General features: G+C 48.0%; 1 protein-coding gene and 2 pseudogenes across 1 annotated transcript; 1 reads left to right on the forward strand and 2 right to left on the reverse strand.

Annotated features, from left to right (window-relative positions):
- Positions 1-409: 409 nt before the first annotated feature.
- Positions 410-9,000, reverse strand: LOC106866606 (annotated as a pseudogene).
- A 2,324-nt stretch (positions 9,001-11,324) lies between these two features.
- LOC106866669 (transcription factor TGAL10) lies at positions 11,325-14,758 on the forward strand. The gene is made up of 2 exons (XM_014902285.1): positions 11,325-11,355; positions 14,115-14,758. The coding sequence occupies exons 1-2, from the start codon at positions 11,325-11,327 to the stop codon at positions 14,756-14,758; spliced, it is 675 nt and encodes a 224-aa protein (XP_014757771.1).
- Positions 14,759-15,604: 846 nt separating this feature from the next.
- LOC100822060 lies at positions 15,605-21,035 on the reverse strand (annotated as a pseudogene).
- Between the last annotated feature and the right edge of the window lie 1,800 nt (positions 21,036-22,835).

A 22,835-nucleotide genomic window follows, 5' to 3' on the forward strand; every position in this document is an offset into this window, starting at 1 on the left:
ACTGATGGGCCGACTCGTCAATAGGCCTGTTCGTTGATCATTTCAAAACTGAAGCGGGAGAGCCGCGCGCCATTTTCGAAACCGCCAAATTACTACCACTCGTAAATTATAATTAGCACTCTGCAGATACACTAGCAAATTAGCACTCCTAATAAAAACATCTGAACTGACTTGCAGATCCATTAACAGTACAATTTAGTGCTGGCAGTCTCTTCTTGCAGTCAGTGATAATCAACTTCCCAAGCATTTTGACAATCGCGGAGTGCAGCTCAACACATTGCAGATTACATACTATCATGGTTTGCTAAGGAACAATAACACACTGAATAGAAGCAATGCCAAAAAAAACACACTGAATAGAAGTAATTAATCAAATCAAATCAAATCATGCATAAACTGGCACAATAACACACTGAATAGAAGTAACTTGTCTAGACCATCTCTTTTCACTCTTTTTTTCTCTTGTTAGTGTTGTGGCCTGGTTGCTGTGCGTTTGGCATGCTTGTTAGCTCTTGATGTACATTCTACTTTCTTAATCAACGAATCGCAACGACGTTGCTTTTCGTCAAAAAAAAAGAATAGAAGTAACTAGTCAAATCAAAAGTACCACCAATATTATTACAATCTCTTACAGATCAGATTTACTGTCTACTACTGGCTTGCAGCATTGAAACTTATTCATCATTGGCGGCATACAAGTACAAATCACAACAATCAGACAGAGTTTTTTAACACCCAGACAAGGAAAGAACAAAGAACGAGGCATAAACTGCGTTTGGATCTGTTGAGCACTTGTTGCCTTGTTCACTCACTTGGTGATGCAGGACCATCAGAAGTCGGCCATGGAGCCTATTAGACAGGCAAACGAAATGGATTAGCAAACATTAACCTAGGTGCATGAGTCAGTAACAGCCAGTAACTACGGATCGAAGAAACATTCTACAATTACAAAATAGAAATAAAAAAGGAGGGCATGACAGGGAAGGAACTGCAGTTGCTTACGTTGCTAGATCGTGGTAGTTGTTTTGTCGGAACGTGCTCAATCTTTTGGAAGTTTGGATGTCCTTGTGTTTGACAAGACATCATGAACTCATTGTTGCAGGCGCCGAGTGTAAACCCCTTAAGAGACCTGGGCAGTGTTGGAAGCTCTTTGATATTCATGCATCCGTAGATGCAGAGTTGCTCGAGATATGTGAGTTCATCCATGTTGCCTGGCAAGGCATCCCAGCTGCACTCAATAAAGCTGAGAACACGGAGAGCAGGGAAGGTCTTAACAAGTTGAGGAGCAGGTCCTCGTTGGCTGCAATTGTCAAATTCAAGTGTTTGCAGGTGCTTCCAGCGGCGTCCACCGTTCTTGTCATACACCATCCAATTTGGGTATGCTGAACCACGGTAGCCCATGATATCCAGTGTTACAAGCCTCTCGGGAGGACAAAGGCCCTCAAGTATCTTTGCTTCAACTTCAGGACTACACCTCGTACCAGGACCCCAATCCAGCGACAGTTGCATGAGGTGTTCCTTAGCAGCTAGATTGGCTTCATGAGCGTACTCCTCACTTTTAACATTTTCGAGACCACTGATGTCCAGGTGGTAGCGAAGCTTGTTTAGTCTCCTCAGCTGCTTTACCTCGTATCCTTTCTCCTCCGTTACCCTGAATCTTGGCATCATCTGGATTGCGATCGGCCTGCCTATGTTGGGATTTTGACTTCTCTACAGCCACCAACATCTAGCACCTGCATATGGTAAAGCTTGGCCACTGTGCATGGTATCTTCAGCCTGCTTGAGAAGCCTGCCCGGAAAGCAAGATAGCGTAGATGCTTTAACTGACTAATAAATTCTGGAACCGAGCACTCACGGGGTTCCTGGGTTGGGCTGTTATAGTACTTGGAGAAACCTACAGACAGAACCCGCAATTTCCGCAGCCTCTTGAAGATACTCTCAATGACACTCTGCTCAACCAGTGTATGACTTCCAACAGAATGAAAGACGAGAGTACGCAAATTTTCCAATTCAAGGATCATGTCGGCAATCAATACTCCATCATAATTCTCTACAAAGAGATGGCGGACATCTTGAGGAACATATGCTGTAATCCTGCCTTCTGATCCTCCCCATCTGTTGCCATTCTCAATTCTGAAGCAATCATTTCCGGTGACTGTCTGAGCTAAATTATGCAGAAGATCATGTACTTTTAAGTACTGAGCATGACAGTAGCACTTCAAGGTAGGACAGAGCAGCGCATGTCATGTCCTCACTTGCAGTGGTCTTTACAAATCCTTGCGCTGTCCACAAGTCAATCAGCTCGTCCATTTTCAATTGATATCTTCTGGGGAAAATAATACAGTATTCAAAACATCGCCTAATGTCCGCATCAAGATGCTGATAGCTCCACCAAAGAGCTCCCCTGGTGTTATTCAACACGTCAAGTCTTGCAGCTCTTTCCCAAGATTTGACGTCTGGGGTTATCCCAAGCCGTCCTCCAACTGTTACTGCGGCAATAGGTGATCTGTGTAGCTTTTTTGCAATATCTCTCCCAGCTGGTATAAATTGTTCTTGAGAAACATCTGTGCCACCCAGTGCATGATGCATGAACATTTCAAAGTATTGCTCCTCATCCAAATCAGGCATTTCAGTAGGATGATAATCACCTAGAGCTAGGCAAGGCTTTTCTGTACGAGCTGTTACCAGGATTTTGCTTCCCTTTCTCCCAGCATTGAGCGGAGAGACTAGTTCCAGCAGTTCCTCGTCATTCCTGTTCTCCACCCAGAAATCATCCAGTATGAACAAGAAACATTTACCTGTCAATGCTTTCTTCAACTTCCTTTTCAGCTTTCCACTATCTTTTTTTTTCACGGGAGGATCTTCACTATCTTTATTTTTCCCGGGAAGGTCTTCACTATCTGAATGTTCCACTTGGGTAATATCCTTGAACATTTCATCAAATATATCATCCACATTGAAAGTCTCGGACGCATGAATGCACCAGATGACATCAAAAGAATTTTTGCCCTTCATGTCATACTTTATATAATCTCGAATATATCGTGCAAACTGCAAAGTTAGTCTTCCCAGACCCTGCAATGCCATGTATGCCAACCACAGAGTAGCATTTACTAGTACTACTATCACTGCTGGAACTTGATGCCTCACCATTTGGTGCCGGAGTCTGAAGCAGGTTTGCCATGATATCATTACGCAGCACCTCTCGACCAAATACCTTCCGTTTGCTAGATGTTCTAATTTTACTCCTGTTATGGTTGACAATGTCTTCCGGTAAGGTCTTGCCTGCTACGTCCAAGAGAGGTGATTTCTTCACTTCACTGACGGTACTTTCTACCTTCTCTATTCTTTTCTTCAAGTTCCATCTTGAGATAGCAGGGAGGATAGAATCCAACGCATGCTCCTGCGAGAAGCAAAATCTTAATGAGATGACAATTACATACTCCCTCCATTCCATAAAGATTGGAGCGGCTTTGTACTAGTTCTAGTACAAAGCCGTGCCAATCTTTATGGAATGGAGGGAGTATCTACTAAATAAAGTATATATGTGACTATAGTGCAGAACACATTAATTGGGAATCACTATTGTCACAAAAATGGTTGTGCAGAAGAAGAAAAATCCACAAAAACTTTTTTTTTTCTCAAACACACATTTAAAACACACCTCGTTTGGTATTAGAAGAATGCTGAGATGGTGCAAAAATAAAGCTAAACCAAGCAAAGAACACGAACAAATAAGAAACCAAAATGGCCCAAGCTAACAAAATTAACCCTATGAAAATTTCTATGTACTTAGCAAATTTGGAAAAGGGATGTTTTATCTATGGAGCATTTTGATCCATGTATTCCTTGTATATGAATCTTCTTTTCTCGCCACATTGTGTGATATACCTTACATAAAAATTAAAAATTATATATCTTTTTCCCGCCATGATAAATTGTATGACTTTTGCAACAACGTACTGTATATGTGTAATATTCTTAACTTACAAGACCATAGTGGTTCAAACGGATCATGAAGTGGACACATGGTTCGAAAGATATGCATTACAAAACCATAATCTAAAGAATGGGACAATAAAATCTATTCTCGCGGTTTACTTTGCCTGTTCTGCGTATGTTGGAAACATGCTTGTATGGGCACTTGGGACATTTCCATCAAACACAAAGCATGCATGCAAGTGGACATGAAGTTTGGTGGCGGTGGTATCACAGAAGCTACGAGGAATTATTACACAAGTTGGAAAAAAAGGAAGCTGAGGAGCACACAAACAGGAGATCAAGAAAGGAGTCACTAGTCTCGGCAGGTGTGGTGCTCTTTGGTGCAGGGTCCTATGGTGCGGGGCTCTGGGTGTTGTGTCGCTGGCCTCTTGCGCAGCGTGCACCAGCAGGTTTGGGCATGGACGGCGGCTCTCCTCCAATGATGGCGACTTCTGGTTATGCGGTGCGGGCTGTCCTTGCGGCAGTCTGGATGTGGTGCTCGCAGTGCTTCGGGCGAAAGATTTGCACAGCCTCTGTCTGTGCTGACGGCAGCGACGCTTTCGGGCGCCGCTCTCTTCCTTGGTGGCACCGTCGTGAAGCCTCGGCATTCTTGCATCCCATGGAAAAATCACCCCGGGCGAAAGCCCAAATTCCAGCGGCGCTGGTTTGCTCGACGACGGCATCTTTAGGCGTCGTTTACCTTTCGGGAGGCATCGAGTTTGGGGTTCTTTCTTTCTGTGGCCCGTTTGATTGCGTCGTTGTCGTTGTTGTATTGTTGTTTGTCTTCGGGCGCGGCTGGACCGGTCTGGTCTGGTTGTGATCCGATCTAGTGCTTGCTAGGTTGTGTGGCCTTGTGTTGGTTGTAAGGTTTTCGGGTCCGGTTTTCCTCATAAACTGAACCACTTTCCCACTGTCGGATTCTTCCGGCGGCGTCTTTGACAATAAATATAACCCGCTAACGGTTGTTTCGTCAAAAAAGAAACGAGTCACTCCGTCCAGCGATAGCGTGTCAATTCGCAGATGCAAGGTCGTGAGGGTCACAGTAAACGACAACTCTTACACGTGCGCCAGAGTAGGAGCACTCCTGGATCAGGTTCATAGGAGAGAGGGAAAAAATAGGAGGGAAAATTTTCAGCGAAAATAATAGAGCGAAATTTTGGGCAAAAATAGAAGAGAGAAATTTTACTCCAGTGTGCCGCCAATAAAATGCCAGCTATTGCTGAAAGATAGTAATGGTCAGATGATAAAGCATTTGTTATTTCTACAAAAAAACTGACTGGGTAATCACCGGCGTGAAAGTCAACCCACCTGAATATATTAACCCAAAGCAAGAGTTTACACTACTTGTAATTGTCAGCTATTTACACTAATAGCCTTGTGTTCTCAGTACACAGTCAGGTACTAGGTCACACTGTCTTTTTTTTTTGCGGGGACTAGGTCACACTGTCTTTTTTAGCAGAGGAGCCAAACTTAGTTGTCGATTCGTCAGCTAGACGGACACTAATTAAAACATGGGAAACATCATCATATATAGTTTTTACTGACATGGCACCGGCCAAAATTAGGTTTCAAGTGACTATGCAGTGTGCTCTCTATGCCTATGGTTCACTAGTATTTATGAAGCTTTTTGTGCATGCCATACACTCCCTCCGTCTCATATTAAATGACTCAAATTTTCTCAAATAAGGATGTTTTTATACTTAAAAAGCGTCTAGATAGATGTAATAAAAAGTCACTTAATATGGGACGTTGGGAGTAATACCTATCTTCTACTTCTGGGAGTACATACCACTGAGATGACCGGTTATACGGACCTATCACTCTGGATATACTCCACCCTTTTTTTGTGCAAACACTTCTTCCTCTAGCTTACAAGCACTAACATAGAAGTATAATGCATCTATATATAAGGAGTGGGTGATGGAATTTGGTACCTGGTAACTTGTAATGCCAACCACCTCATAGGACCAATCTCGGTAATAACGAAGAAACTCAACTGCAGCGACTAACACGTATGATGTGGATTTACAACAGTTGCTGAAGAAGTTGAATAAGCTGGAGCAGCAAGAGAGCCATCGCCCAGAGGAATTCAAGGCCAAGGGGAAAACATTGGTAGCAACAGGAACTGGTTCGACCGAGGGGGCATCACTAGTAGTCACTGGAACCGGTTCAACCAAGGGCACAACAGTAGAGGTAGAGGGAGTATCACTGACAGCCATGGGAAGTATCTTGTCTATGGGCGCATCACCAGTTTTAACAGGAGGTGGTGGAGGTCGCTCGTGTGAGTGTGCATCAGTAGTCCTGTATGATGGAAGTATACCATTAGGACCATTATCGCCAGCTGGCCTGTTTTGGAACCAAAAAAAGAACAAGTTCCATATCAACTGCGGTAGCCAGGCTGACCAATCTGAGGTCACACAACGAAAGCAATTCCTTGCCCACTGAAGTAGCGAAGCTGATCCGCTTCTGATGCTGCTTACAATCCCCAACCACTGTATGATGAAGTTGAAGGAGTTGGGCCAGCGAGGTGACCAATCTGAGGTCACATAACCAAAGCAATTCTTTGCCCACTGAAGTAGCGGAGCTGATCTGCTCTGAATGATGCGTGCAACCCACTTGCAACAAGAAATAAAGGTGGCCGCAGTGCCATACAGGTGTTGCCAATCCGGCGATATTCCATGAGATCAAGAATGTCTTCTGCTTCATACCGAGCATGCCACAGAATGCCCGCCATCTTGTCAAGGGTGGCCACTGCATCAGAATCCACTTTCTTGGCTCCTCTACGCAGCATCCTCTCTGCATCTATGGCATGCGCAGTCTTCTTCAGTTCAGGGATGATGCTGATCTCCAGCTCCACTAGCTTCTGCGATGCGTCGAAGCCGAGGTAGGATATGATTTTGGTCAGGACCATCCCAACACGGTGATGGCGGGGGAGAGCAACCATCCCAACACGGTTAGACCCCAGCCAGCCGCAGCGACATTCCAGCCAGTGGCCATGGAAGGGATCGGAGGCGGGAACAGGGGTTACCAGAGGGGAGGACGAAACCAGCGATAAGCTAGCCTAAGCATGCATGAATGAGGTCTTAGGAGAACTCATTGATGCCTTGTACTACACATATACTAGTATGACTTGCACTGCAGGCAAGCTTCAAGGCTGCTTCTCATCCATCCATCACATTATAGTACTATAAAGCTGTAGCTAGTAACACGGTTATTATCACGACTTGGGGAAAGTTATAACAGTCAATAAATAAGGAACAAACATAATGCTTAATTTATGGACCACCACAGCAAGTTAAAAGGCACTTTGATACTTAAAAAAACACTTTGTTGCACCTGATATTATAATAAACTGTGTGCTAGGCCTGTTGCATGCATTCTATCCTGGACCTGGAATTTCTGCAAGGAAAATGAAAATTCTTGAGCCAACTTGACATCCATCGATCTGCACGCATCAGACATTAATTGATTATAGCTAGCTTCCTGGTGGTGAGTACATGCGCCGGTGGTTTTGCAGTACACACAAGAGTTATTTATCAGACATTGGTTAATGGAGTGGACACACATTGCTTCTTTTTTGCAAATATATTTCTGGTTTCTCAGTCCAACTTGCAATATACTATGCTTGCTCTCCTGCTTTAGCTATAAAATGTGTATTAGGTAAAGCTTTTGCCTTTCCATCAAACAAGACTTAAGCATGCACATTCTACCAAGGTAGGTTCAGCGCAATTTCTGATGAATCATCGCATCAGTCATCATTCAGTTCCTTTGACAACTTCCCATCACCTGCTCCAGCTAGCAGTACAACTTTCAGCAGCTTCTCCGATGCATCAGAGCTGATATAGGTGGAGAACGTGGAGTTCCAGCAGCAGTGTGAGGAGGAGCTTAATTTCTTGGAACCACAAACTAGCCAGGCCGGAGTGTAATTCCCTGCAGCACAAATGACCACTGCACCAGCTATACTAGCCCAGGCTAGCAGTGCGAGTCTGAATGAACACTGGATATATGTAACCATGTGGTAAACGGCAGTGTACCTGATATATGTACATCGATGTACTAGGCTTGCTGGAAGGATGCAGTACTACTCTGCAAGGAAAAATGACAAGAGGGCAATATCTTAGTGCGAACATTCCATGTGGCATAGCATTCTTCTTTATTTAAAGGCATAACTAAAAGCACCTTAAATTCACGCAGCACATAGTCAGTCATGAGTGTTCGTCATATATAGCAGCTAGCAAGAATGGCCTCAGATTTAAGTGGGAGGAAGCTTTCGTGCACTCACCCACTCCATAAAGAATTCATCCCTATCCAGCAGCACCTTGTTGAGAACAATAATATATCCTGCAAGTGCTTCAAAACCGAGAGCACGCCCCTAGTATACTAAATTACTAATCCCTCCTCGATATGTTGCAAGACCTCATTGTCACTTCGCCGTCGACATGCTTTCATTTGATTAATCCTTGCAGCGGAGCTGTTTAAATTACTCCATGGATACCTCGAACCCGACGAGCATCGACTCTGAAAGTACTCCCAGGATTACTGCTCCTGGAAATTGGTGCATGTCCATGTATGCGTGTCAGAAATCTTATACCTATGCTCATCCACTGAACGTACTGCATAGAAGAAGAATCAATGTCGAACAGAATAATACGGAGTACAATATCCCGTGTATACTTGTAACAGAAACGTGATGCGAATGCGAAAGGAAGTAGTGAGCCCCCGTACTCACAGATTAAGCGTTGCAAACCACGCAGATAGATCAATCATCAATCCCATCCCGACGGCGGCGGCGGCGGCCACGGGATCCAGCTGCTCCGCGCGCCTGATGCCAACCTAATAAGACATGTAACTGCAAGAACTTGGAGAGAGGAGACAAAACCTAAGACAAAGTCCCAGGGCTCGTTCGTTCGTGCTGACCTGTCGGAACCCCCGTGTGCGCGTGCGCCGCCGACCGGCCGGGGGTCGGCTGCGGCCGCCGGACCGGAATCCCGCCCGCCGCCGCCGCCGCCGGGCATCATCGGAGGGCAGACGCGTCGGTGGGCTTCCAACCGGCTCCTCTGTCTGTAGACCAGAGGAGCTTGTATGGGCTGCGTCGATGTAATGGGCCTTTAGATTTTTTTTTTTACATCCAGACTAATTTCTAGATGGGCCCTGCAATTCGAACGAGAAGATTTCCCTTCGCGCCGAAACAGCACAAGGATTGAAGCCGCGCGCCAACATTTTTTTTCGACGATCCATTAAAAGAATTGGAATGTACAGGTCAGAATAGAATATCAGCAGCAGAGAAACAACAAACACAGGGAGGAGGGAGACAACAACAAAAAATAACAGAGAATACAGGGGAACAAGAAAGCAACTCAGGCGGCCGGACCTGGTGAAAGAAAAGTTGCCCAATCATTCTAAACCAATGACACCTTTAAGACCCGTGAGGCGCCAGAAACGCAGCTCCTCCAAAGTGGCATCCACGATATCATCAAGAGGCTACGCCACAGAATTGAACGACCTCTGGTTCCTCTCCAACCAAATATGCCACCAAACCGCCATGACCAAGGAATTAAAAGCAAGCCGCCCCCGCTTGGAAGTAAACGTGGCCGCAGAGGAGGACCACCAATCGGTCAGCGAGGCTGTGGAAGCCAAAGGAGCCAAATCCATGGAGAAATTGAAACGCAACAGCACCGGGCGCCAAATTAGCCTGGTGATCGAACAAGTAACGAGCAGGTCAAGGGCAGTTTCAGGTGCACTGTAGCAGAACCGACAATTTGGATCATGAGGAATCTTGCGAATTGCGAGTCTGTCGGCAGTCAAGCATTTTCCGAGACAGCAGAGCCAAGCGAAGAACTGAAATTTCGGCGGCACACGACATTGCCACACAAGCTTGAACTCCGAGGAGAGGATCCTGCCCTTGAACTGAATGAGATATGCGCTGCGAGCATTGTACAAGCCAGATGGAGAGAATTTCCAGATTAAACGGTCAGGCTCAGCGCTCAGATTGATAAGCTGTAATCTGTTCCACAAGGTGACGAATTCAGTCAGCACAGCAGCATGGGGATTTTCCTTAATGGCGCTGATCCAAGATTGGTTAACAAGCGCCACATGAACAGAGGACGCATGTCTTCTGGAGTGGCAGAAAAGGTTGGGAAAAACATGCTTGAGGGGAATGCCGTCGCACCAGGGATCAGACCAGAAGGAAGCCGTCTGACCATCGCCAATGAGGACATGGACACAGGCATCAAAGAGACCTCTGGCGTTGGAATCTGAAGAGGAAATCCAGTCCCGAGTGGCAATATCACTCCAATGCTTCCATAGCCAACGAACTCTGAGAGCTGTGCCATGCGAGGAAAGGCAGGAGATCCCCAGGCCACCAAGGGATTTAGGCACACAAATTTTCTTCCAGGAGACCAAGCATCTAGAGCCATGAGCATAGTCAGTACCAGACCAAAGGAAACCTCTACGGATCTTGTCAATTTGCTTGATAACCCAAGTCGGCTGCTCCATGGATATCATCTGATAGGTAGGAAGGGAGGAGAGCATAGAGTTGATGAGCACTAAGCGACCGGCCTTAGAGAGGAACTGCCCTTGCGATCCCGCAAGCTTCTTGGCAAATTTGTCAATCAAAGGCTGGTAATCACTTCTTTTCAGACGGCCAGTGGAGAGCGGCATGCCGAGGTAGACGCAAGGAAAAGACTCTAAGCGGCAAGGTAGGAATTGTTGGACTGGCAACAAGATAGAGTCATCACAGCGGATCTTCGTAATCGTGCTTTTAGACATGTTAACACGCAGGCCAGAGGCATTGCCGAAAAGGTCGAGAATAGAGGCAGCAGCATTGGCTTCAGAGGCAGTAGGCTCGATGAAGAGCATAACATCATCCGCAAACATGGAGAAGCGGCAGGGCATGACGGTGTTGGTGAAATTTGAGAAGAGCCCCACGGAATCTGCCAGCTGGAACAATCAACCGAGGCAGTCCATAGCGATGACAAATAAAAGGGGGGAGAGCGGATCGCCTTGTTGGAGCCCGCGGCGGTGCACAATTGCCTGAGAGAAAATCTGGTTAACGCAAATCTTAGTAGAGGCTGATCTGAGAAGCAAGGAGATCCAATCGCGCCATCTCGCTGGAAAACCTCTGAACTGCAAAATCTTGATAAGGAATTGCCAGGACACCATGTCGAAAGCTTTTGAAATGTCAGGCTTGAGGAGAAGGGAGGGGCAATGCTTCCTATGTAACAACTTGGTCCAGTGCCGAACGGAGAAAAAATTGTCATGGATGCTACGTCCGGTTATGAAAGACAACGAGAAAGAAGAGAGAGGTGGGGCGGAGCTGCGCAACCCGGAGCTGGTACGCCGCCATGAGTGCATGGAGAAAGAGGGAGTACGGAGGTACCAGCCCGGCGAGTATGAAGCGGGCAAACACCCGAACGTCGTTGTCCTGGTGGTCACCGCCGACGGGGAAGACGAGCGTCTCGCCGTACTCGTTGAACGGGGAAGCGACGGCGTGCCGGATCTTGTCGAGCCCCTCGTCGTTGTAGCCGGGCTTGAAGAAGGCCCACGTGGCCCTCAACTCCCGGTTCTTCTGGTCCTTCTCCGAGAGAGGCTTCTTGGGAGCCTTCTCGCCTTTGTCATCCGCAGACCTCTTGGAGCCTTTCCCTCTCTTGGGGGCTGTGGGCGCCATGGGGAATGTGGGCGGAGACTAGCGGGATTCAGGGGCGCAAGGAAGAATGGGGATGAGAAAGAAGGGCTGGGGGCTAAGTGTTTGCTCCTCAGCACATCGGTGGGGTTTTATAGTACCCCGGCGATGAGCAACGGTCGCATCCGCACCCAACGGGTGCGCTGGGGATAACTACGCTTAAAGAGGGGGAATGCGGGACGTGGCCTTAACCACCCGCGATTAAGAGGAGGTTAGGGCGGAAATCTCGCCCCCACCACTCTGCCCGTAACGGCGGAGTCCTTGGAGTAACGCATAAACGGGAACCTGAAACAACTCGGGACCCACGCGTCGGATAAGGGCGTAGCCCGACAACCGACCACGGGTGATTTCGCCCGGGAACAGGCGTTGCCGGCCCACGCCCGGGGGCTACTGTCGCACCAGTGGCACTCGGGGTACCACCGCTGCTTGAAGCGTGGGTCGCCTCACCTACTCCCCTCAAGGATAGCACCCTGGGCAGCACCGCACAAGCTGCTCGTCAAGTCACCAGCCCGGCAGGGCTAGCCGGGCTGCGGGGGTTACCCTGGAAGGCGACGAGAGAATTCCCGCCTGGGCGCCCCCCCGGGAAGGTCGCTTGCCAGGGAGGGCGTTCCCGGGCGCAGGCACTTACAACAAGGACAGTACCCAGCATGTAGAGCATCGACATCACGTGGCCGCCCCGCAGGCTCCTTGTGCGCAGGGTTGGTCAGGGCGAGGAGTGTGGCACAAGCAAGCATTTAATGCTCCGACAAAAAGGTGATTCTCCGTCCAGTCAGCCCACAGTGACTGGCCCGCAGTGAATCTAGAGCACGTACCGCCCTAGTTGCAGCGCTACGTCCCGTGCATGCAAGCCAGCGCAGCAAGGGCAAGCTGTCTAGGGTCTTTGCCCAACACTTGTCACCCATGCACCGAGGCACCTGTGGCATCCCCTTGAGTATAAAAAGAGGAGTATCGCCAACGGTCAAAGGGTTCGGTTCTTACTAGTTTTAGCCCAGAAGTAGCAAGTAACACTTAGCAAAAAAGGAGAGAGCGTCCGGGGACTCCCCCGACAACTTGTAAACTTACAAGCTCAAAAGCAGGACACAGGGTTTTACACCTCAGGGTGGCCCGAACCTGGGTAAAACGGTTGCATCTTTACGCTTGACATTGGCCTTGCCGGCGATCGTCGGAACGATCCCCAACGCCCACTGCCGAACCAAAAAGGGGTGCCTCGCATCCTCGGTGTCTAAGCCCCAGGCTACGACAAAATGCTTTGTATTTTCTGTGGTTTTAATTATTTTTTAAAAGCGATCGTTACTGATGTACCCATCATCAGTGGCGGGCGTGGAAATGTCACCGTCACTGATGATGGGTATCATCAGTAGCGGTCGGGCCGCCCGTCACTGATGATGGTACATCAGTAACGGGCGGAGCGACCGTTACTGATCCGACCGTTACTGATGATACCCATCATTACTGGCAGGAAGTTAGTAACGGCGGCCCCGACCATTACCGATGCTGTTTTTCGACCGTTACTGATAAGCCTTTCTGTAGTAGTGGGTAACTTTTTCATCCTCCTCTTTATCAGCGAGAAAATTAATGGCCTCACACAGGATGTTGAAAACACATTGTACGATTCCTGTTTCTTCATATAAGAGTTCTGAATTATTGTTTATTTTGCAAGACATTGAAAACATTGGATGGTTGCTGGTTGTTCATATAAGAGTTGGTGTGTCACTAGTGTGAAGAATAATATTTTTTGACATGCATCGTGAAACAATACATGTCGTGTGTCCTACGTGCGTAGTACTCCCTCTGATTTATATTACTTATCGTAAATAGTGCAGAACCATCACATTTCGATACCTTATTATGGAAACCACCGATTTTGTTAATTTTCGCGCAGAACCACAACCACCGCAATTCGGTAAACTGGTTGCACACAGCACGATTTTTCTGGCTGACCGTGCCGAGCTGACGTTAACTCCGTCTGTCCAACCCTTTCTTTCTCCCACTCACCTCCTCCTGTTCCTTCAACTTCCCCAGAACGCCCCATCGCTGCTGCTCCGCCGCCGCGAGCGCACGGCTCCGCGCGTGCCTGCGCTTCCGTCCCCGCGCTGCCGCATGCCGTCCCGCGCCCCGCTGCTGCTCCGCCGCCGCAAGCCGTCCGGCGCCGCCGCGCGCGCTGACGCCTGCCGCCCGGCGCGCCGCTGCTGCCGCCGCGCGCGCCGCTGTTGCAGCCCTGCACGCCGCCGCGCGCGCCTCTGCTGCCGCCGCCCCGCGCTACGCTGCTGCCCTGGCCGCTCTCTGGGCCGGGCGTCCAGGAGGCCGCGACGGCCCATTCCCAAGTGCTCGCGCTTCCCGGTCATGGTGAATTGATTGACCGGACGATGGAGAACTATCGAGAAATTGCCCTCCTTCGATCCAGGTCAATACTCTGCTTGATCTGATTTCACCGTCTGCAATGACAAAAAAGATCAATCAACGGCGGGCGGAGGTGGGCGGAGATTTCACCATGCGCCGGTCGCCGCCGGCGGAGGTGGGCGGAGATCAGCGCCATCGCGGAGAGTGGGCCTAGTAGAGAAATTGCCCCGAATCCGGCTGCTCGCCGAGTCCACGCTGGCGCACTACGACCGGCTGTTCGAGGCCAAGTCGGCGGCGGCGAGGCGCGACGTCTTCTTCGTCATGTCCGGCGCCTGGAGGTCCCCCGCGGAGCGTTTCTTCCTCTGGATCTCCGGCTTCCGCCCCTCCGACCTCCTCGCCGTCCTCTCCCCGCAGCTCGAGACAGAGGAGCCGCTGGCACCGCTGGCGCTAACGGAGGCGCATGCGGAGGAGGTGCGGCGTACGTCGAGGCAGGCGGAGGGCGAGCTCTCGCAACGGAGGCTGGACGAGTTGGCGCCGCTCGCGGATCTCTCTGATCAGGGGAATACTCCATGGGGCTGCTCGCCGGAGACAAAGAAGAGAAATGGAGAAGAGAGGGCTTCGGTGGAGAGGGGGAGAATGGACAGGGGTACGGCTCGGCGCTACATCAGCACGGTCAACCTAGCCGGTGGGCCTGGTCGGTCAGAAACGTGCTTATACGTCGCAATCGACAGAATCAGCGTGCAACAAGTTCACTGAATTGCGGTGGTTCTGCCCAAAAATTATCAAAACCGATGGTTTTCGCAACAAGTCACTGAAATGTGGTGGTTTTGTGCAATTTACTCTGTCGAAATATTACATGTATCTAGACGGTTTTAAAACATATATACATCTGTATTTAAACAAATTTGGGACAATTAATATGGGTGGGAGTGAGTATAAATTATGAACTGAGATGTGGTAATGTAGTTGTCGTCGAGGACATTGCATTTTCTACATAACCTATGTGGCAATTATGTTTGGAAAAAAGAACAGCAAAATTAAGATGGTTCACGCGCAGGAAGAAACTCTGAGAGAGTTTGGCACCCATGAAAAAAAAAGCAGAAATCACTGCCTCTAGCATCAGGGCTTGTAGTAGTCTTTGATGCAACACCACCAACCATCAGAAGCGTGCCTGCAGACTCCGATTTTGACAGTCACAAATGAGTCAGCAAAACATGTAGGGAAGTATGAAGAAACAGGAGAAGCTGAACAATCGGCAGTGCCGAGAGACCTCAAATATTCAACAATCGATAAACAGAATGTACATGCCATAATTAACAGATAGTAACATGAAACACCAGGTCAGAACATCACAAGGAAATGAGAACACGAAAGACAGAGAATCTTTAGGCAGTAAACACGTTCTTATTTTAAAACAGTATAAGCTCTCACAAATTAAATCACCAAAACGGAAACAATTTTTGCTTTGTGATCTGCACTGGATCAGAGAAGTTGATAAACAAGTGGCCAAGATCAGGAGAAGACATGTTTGTTCGACAGCATGTCTGAATCAAAAAAATCTGTTCTACAACAGCAGAGATTTCCTTCGAAAAAGAAGAAGCAGAAGAACAGATATCTGAAAATTGGCCACCAACACAGGCACATCGAGGATTAATGTAGTCAGATACAGCGTGCTTAATTTCAGAAAGAAATGGCTAAGAACCAAAAAAAAGAAGACAACTGAAGTTATTGACAGATAAGGGGAATACAAGCTCACAAGAGCGTAAAAGCAAACACACTGAAGAAATACTGGTAATCAGATTAAATAGTACTACTAACATTACTACAAAAAGATTTGCCTAGTGGTTTGCAGCCTTGACATTATTCACCCTTCGCAACAGACAGACAGCCGTCTCCTTTATAATTCAGATAAAGGCGCCCCAAACCTATAGTTTGGCTCGGATCGGAGCCACCTTGCTGGACATTGCCTTCACCGTCTTCTGATGTCCGTACCCAGTGATGCACGTTTATTGCGTATCCTCAGCAGATCGAGTTCATAGCCTAACAAATAGATTAACAAACATTACCAGGGTTAGTAACATATTGTTGTTACCCAAGCATCATTCTACAAATACAAAATGGAAAATAAGGCATCAAAAGGAGTGCTACCTTCTGGACATATAAATTCTTTCTTCGGAACGTTCTCAATCTTTTGCCAGTTTGGATGTCCGATTGTTTGACAAGACTTCATGAGTTCATCAGTGCACCACTTGAGGGTAAACTCCTCAAGAGCCTGGGGCAGTGTTGGAAGCGAGCTGATGTTCAGGCACTCACAGATCATCAGATCCTTGAGCAATATGAGATTCTCCATATTGTCTGGTAAGGCGTCCCAGCTGCAGTCCCAGACTGTGAGCGAACGTAGATGAACGAAAGCCTCAAGTCTAGGAGCAGGTCCCAGTTGGCTCCATCCGTGGAGCTTAAGTCCACGCAGGTCCTTTGGGCCGCCGTTCTGCTTACCCACCATCCAGTTTGGGTACCTCAAGCCGCGGTAGTTATATATGTACAGTGTTTCAAGCCAAATGGGAGGACAAAGACTCTCAAATACCTCTGCTTCAACTTCTGGACTGCTGGACCTTGTAGCACCACTCTGGCTAAGCGACAGATGTGTGAGCCGTTCCTTGGCCGCTTGATTGGCTTCAAGAGCTTCCACCTTGCTCTCAACATTATCAAGATGGAGGATCTCCAGGCTGCCACGAAGCTTGTTTAGGTACCTCAAACCTTGGTAGTTATACATGTACAGTGTTTCAAGCCATGTGGGAGGACAAAGACTACCAAATGCCCCCGCTTCGACTTCTGGACGACTGGACCTCATAGCAACACCCCAGCCAAGCGACAGATGTGTGAGTCGTTCCTTGGCAGCTAGATTGGCTTCAAGAGCTTCAACCTTGGTCTCAACATTTTCAAGACGGCAGATCTCCAGGCTGCCGCGAAGCTTGTTTAGGTCCCTCAGCTGATTTACCTTGTACCCTTCTGCGTTCCATACTGTGAAGTTTGGTACTGTTTGGAGCGAGGTTAGCTTGCCTATGTTAGGAAAGTCCAGGTCTATCGAGCAGAATATATGCCGCAAGTTGATGAGGTCAGCAGAGGGAAATACCAATTTTTTGCACAGACCAAAATCTACCAGCTGCATATGGTAAAGCTTGGTTACTGTGCCAGGTAAAATTACCCTGCATGACATGCTTGTACGGAAAGCAAGATAGCGTAGATGCTTTAACTTACTAATAGACTCTGGGACTAAGAACACATCAGGTTCCTTGATTACTGCGTCATCTTCACGATTCAAAGCTATGGCCAGTACCCGCAATTTCCGCAGCCTCTTGAGTATACTCGCTATGACTTTTTCCTCAATTGGTGTACCCCCTCCAACAGTATAAATGATGAGAGTGCGTAGATTTTTCAACTGAAGAATCTTCTCAGTAATCAATTCGCTGTCATAGTTCTGAACAAAAAGATGGCGAACATCTCGAGGAACATCTCCTCTCCAGCCTTCTCTTCTCTGGCCTTTTCCTCCCCCGACTTTGCTCCAGATCGAGCCATTCTCGATTCTGAAGCAATCACTTCCGGCGACAGTGTCTGCTAAATCATGCAGCATATCATGAACTAAATAGTAGTCCATGTCAGTGCAGAAGTCCTTGCCTCCTGGTTGCAGAAATGACGTTGACACTAGTTCATCAAAGTATCCCCGACAAACATCTTCCGTTTCCTCTCCTTCATTAGTACCTCTTACAAACCCTTCTGCCACCCACAACTTAACTAAATCGTCGCGTATCAAATGATGTCTTCTGGGGAAAATACTACAGTAAGCAAAGCCTGCTGATCAAGCTGCAAGTAACTCCACCACAGGGCTCCCATGGTCCCATCGACATTCCCATTTTTAACTGTTGTCCAAAACTCAGCACTGAGTCTCCTCCCTAGCCGTCCTCCAACTATTCTGGCAGCTAGTGGTGACCACTTCAGCTTTTTTGCAATGTCAACCCCAATCGCTTCGAGTCTTCTACGATCATGATCATCTATCACTGCACCTTCAAGTGCATAATGCATTAACAAATTAAGGAAAGCATTGTCATCCAGGTCAGATATGGGAATACATCTCGGTTTTGCAGCACCCAGAACTAACAATGCTTCTTCAGTCCGACTAGTCACCAGGATCTTGCTTCCTGCCTGTCCAGCCTTTAGTGGAGAAAGTATTAATTGCAGGTTCCCCTGCTGCCTCTCATCCTGAATATCGTACCAGACATCATCTAGTACCAAGAGGAACCGTCTTCCGTGCAGTTCCTCCTCTAACTTATCTTGTAGTACGTTAAGACTAGTGAGTTGAGGACACGGACTTCCTGTAGCTGCCTCAAATATTTCCTTGAAAATGGCACTCACACTAAAAGACTGAGAAACATGAACCCACATAATAAGGTCGAAATGACCTTCCATTTTCTCTTGCTTGTCCTTTTTCTCACGGGCACAAACTAACTGTGCAAGGGTTGATTTCCCAGACCCGCCAATGCCATGAATACCAACTACAGAATAGCATACACCATTGTTGGCGTCTGGTTGACCTTCACCTTCCTTCTCATGAAGCATTTCTATGATCTTGTCACAATCTTTATCTCGCCCAATTACTACTGGTGGAGGAGCCGCAGTAGTGACTGCACCTCCTGAATTAGCAGGACCAGCATGGCTTCCATTGAAAGTACTGACGGTTGACAAGTTCAGGTGCTCTACAAATTTGTATGCACTGTTTATAATGTCTTCTATCTTCTCTAGGCTATCCTTCAGCTCTTTTTTTGGCATACCAGTCTCCTGTAAAACAAACATGATTCAATTATTAGGTAGATTACAGTTGTATTATCTTATAAAGGTCACACATAGTTGCATTTCTTGCTACATTGTTAATTACAAACAAGCAACAGATCTATATATTAGTTCTGAGCATACCAAATATTTTACGTAGATTTTCCAAAAAGATCAGAACACAATGGAAAATGGAAGGACCTTTTTTTTCTAGGATTTGAACCTGTGTCTGATCTGTTGCTGAAAAGTGAATACCCAACCCGCATGACACTTAAAGGTGAGATCAGAAGTAGAAACATATAATAACACATAATACAGTGCCAAGTTAGAGAGCTTGGGAGAAATCGAAACACATGGCGGCAAGGGAAGAGGACCTTATTTTTTAGGAGGGGGGCCTTGGGAAGGAGTTTCTTCACCCAACCCGTCTTATGAAGAGGCTCAATGCCGTCTGACTTGAACTTGTCATCTTGAATTTTCTTCTTGAGATACTGATATTCAACATCATCCAAGATGTCCTCGGCTTCATAGAAAGCAGACTTGAGATCCCTGAACAGCTGCTCCAATCGAGGCCTGTTGGGGATCTTGTCAAATACTTCCATCGCACGTTCCAGCAGTAAAACTTTTGGCGCAAGCTGCAGCAGCTTCTGTGATGCGTTAAAGCTGAGATAGGCAGAGGATTTCTTGAAAAGCTCAGAGATGATGGGTGATGCAACCCATCCTACAGCCTTCATGCCTATTCCTAGTGCGGTCATTGGGTCCGCCATTAGAAGCTGACCTGCTGGAAGTAGAGCGGGTCGCGTATTAGGACGGTCAAGAGTAACAGGTTGTGAAGGGGAGGTTTCTTAGAATGGTTAACTAACCAGGAGAGTTCTAGCAGCACAAATATTGGTCCAGATTCATGAGAAAGGAACCTTCCGTGCACCCACCATTTATATAAAGAATTATCCCTGTTTGGCAGTGCCTTGTTGAGAACAATAATACATCCTGCGGGTGCTTCAAAACCGAGAGAGCGCTTAGTATACTAATCCTTCCTCGGTACATTCCAAGACCTCATTGTCATTTGTTGTCCTCACATGCTTGTGTTTTATTAGTCCTTGCACACAAAGCTACCATCGACTCTGGGGATACTATCATGACACCATTTTAAAGATGATAAGCAACGAAGCCTTTCTAATTCCTGCAGATAACACCAATACTAATTAATAATGAATTAAACCACACTAGCAATATTACTCTAGAGAGACTTGTGCTCCCACTTTTGTTGTTGTTGCAAACCTTCAGATAAGGGGTAACAAAATTGCTATAGTTCAGTTTGCAGACTTGACGCTGGGCACTGCAAGAGTGCAGCATCAATCAATGTATGTATTATTCACGATTCTGGAAAATGAGCAACCAGCTGACAGGAAAGCACAAACCGCTCCTTACATATGCACGTATATATGCAGCAAAAACGTGATGCGAAATGCTAGAGACTAAGCCTGTACTTGCAGAAAAATATATATACAGGGAGATTTTTGCAACAAAAAGACACGGAGAGACAAAACGAGCGAGGGCATTCCGGTTTCCAACTTCACTGTAGATTTGCAATTATGCTACTACTCATGTTCTGTTAATATATACTCCCTCGAATCAATAAAAAAGTGTCGCCCACTTAGTACTAACTTAGTACAAAATGGGCGACATTTTCATGGATCGGAGGGAGTAATAGTACTACATACTGTAGATTTGCAATTATGCTACCACTCATGTCTCAGCCTCTCAGGTTTCCAACTTCACTGTAGAAAATGACTCTGAATTTCTGAAATTAACCTGGATTAGTCTTGGCCTAATTTGAGGGGAAAGGGGGGAAATCGGCCAGTTCATACACCTTCCTCGATGAAAAAAGTCTGAGGTTTCTATTTCAAACGTGGTCACAACTCAGAAACAATACAGCAGTAAAGCACGCAGGGGAAATACAGACGCATCTAAGAAATTGCAGAGAAGAGAAAACCTAAGACAGAGAGAACCCAGCTTAACTGTCCCAGAGCTCGCAAGTTCGTGCTGACCGGCCGGAGCCTGTATGGGCGTCGCCGGAGAAGTGCGGCGGGGAATCGCCTGCGACAGCCGGACCGGAGCTGCCCCGGCCGCCGCCATCCTCCTCCGCCGCCGGGCAGCATCGAGACAGAGAGAGAGACGCCTGTGGGCTTCTGTCGCCCCGACAGAGGCGTCGGACTGGCCTGGTTTAATGGGCCTTCAAAGTTGATGGGCCAAATCGTCAAGAGGCCATAGATACTGCACGCCAAGTTGCGCGCCATTTTCGAAACTCCTCGCTCCCGCCAAACTGATTCCAACGAGCAGAGTTTCTGCACCGCGCGCCGTCCGATTATGCTTTCCTTAATTTTTATTCAGGACCGAAGGCATCATGTCCGGCTTTTCTTTTACGTGAGAAAGGCGAAGTCCATACATTAAATTAAGGAAAACGATTGGTTTCAACCGACCGATCCCTCCACGTGATCGGCCTACTTCTGCGCTCGACACTTGGCCCATCCATGGTAAAAAAAGAGCCACCGCCAGTGTAGTAGGTCCCACGTTTTTCTTCCTGCCTTATCCTCCTTTCGTTTACTTGCGTTCCTATCTCCTCCTTATCGGAGCTAATTTTCTTCCTTGTCCCGTATTCTAATCGCCATGGAAGAACGTTAACCTCGCCGGTGCTGCGATGGGCGGCTGGCGGTGCTGCAACCCAATGATTTGAAGTGAAGGGAACCAAAATACACATGCGCGAAAAAGAAAACGTATATACATGGACTTTGTATCCGAAAACACTCGTCCGCCCGCCGCGGACGACTTGCGGCAGCTTCTCCCCGATTCCCCCTTTCCCCCATGTATTAACAGGTAGAAGTAATTACAAAAGCTGCCAAAAGAGAAAAAAGAGAGGAAGCAAAAAAGGAACTAAGAAAAGGGAACAAAAGAAAACTCAAGGGGGCTCCCAGAGGAGCTTGCGCAGGGCCTTGGCACCGGCAAAGGCCCATTCCTGCGCCTCGTCTTTAATGAAGCTAGCAAGCTGGGGCGGAGCAAGCGCTTTGTCGTGGAAGGCCCGGGAGTTTCGTTCGCGCCAAATGGAGTGGCAAACAAGGATGAACAGGGAGCTCATGCCTTTTCTGAGCTCAGCGCGGGTAGCAGCCATCAGGTGATCACGAAACGAGAGGACAGAAGCAGCGTCCCAAATAGCAACGACGATGCTACGGCAATTGAGCCAAAGCGCCACGGTGCACCAGAGCTGACTCGAGAAAGGGCATTCGACGAAAAGGTGCGTGGACGTCTCGAGGTTGCGATGGCAAAGAGGACAGAAATAGCAGTTGGGCCAACCTCGTCGCTGCAGCCGATCGGCACACCTGAGACGGTCTTGAAGCATGAGCCAGGCGAAGAACTTGGCCTTCGGTGGAGCCCAGATGCGCCAAACCACCTGGGGCATCGGCGAGGAGATGCGACCCGCGGACTGAAGCTGGTAGGCGGAGCGCGCGGAGTAGGAGCTGTCCGCGGTCAGAATCCACCAGATGGAGTCGGGGGCACCTGGCTGAAGAGTGACCATGACGAGCTCTCTCCAAGCAAGAACGAACTCGAAAAGAAAGGCTTCAGACCGATCGTGGCGCAAGTCGCGAATCCATTGATGACCACTGAGCGCATCGGTGACCGAACGAGACTTGCGGCGGGAGCGGGCAAAGAGCAAGGGAAAGGCGAGCCGCAGAGGAAGGCCGCCGATCCAGTTTGAGTGCCAGAAGGTCGCCATCTTGCCATCGCCAACAGAGACATGGGTGGCTGCCGCAAAGAGGTCTCGGTCGATCTCGTCGCAGGGAGTGGCAGTGCCAACCCACGGCCTCTCGGGAGCACGCCATTCGAACCACAGCTAGCGCAACCGCAAAGCTCGACCGAAAGAGCCCAAGTTTGCGAGGCCCAGGCCGCCAAAATCCAACGAAGAACACACCTTGGTCCAGTTGATCTTGCATTTACCGCCGACAGTGGCGTCGTCGTC

This window comes from Brachypodium distachyon, chromosome 4 (assembly GCF_000005505.3).
Source record: "Brachypodium distachyon strain Bd21 chromosome 4, Brachypodium_distachyon_v3.0, whole genome shotgun sequence".
Classification (NCBI taxonomy): domain Eukaryota; kingdom Viridiplantae; phylum Streptophyta; class Magnoliopsida; order Poales; family Poaceae; genus Brachypodium; species Brachypodium distachyon.

Bases quoted from the DNA above. Each gene is read 5' to 3' on its own strand.
- LOC106866669 (XM_014902285.1), top strand. From the start codon at position 11,325: ATGAGTGCATGGAGAAAGAGGGAGTACGGAG. The intron at 11,356-14,114 runs GTACCAGCCCGG...ATGACAAAAAAG, and splicing joins GAGAAAGAGGGAGTACGGAG to ATCAATCAACGGCGGGCGGA.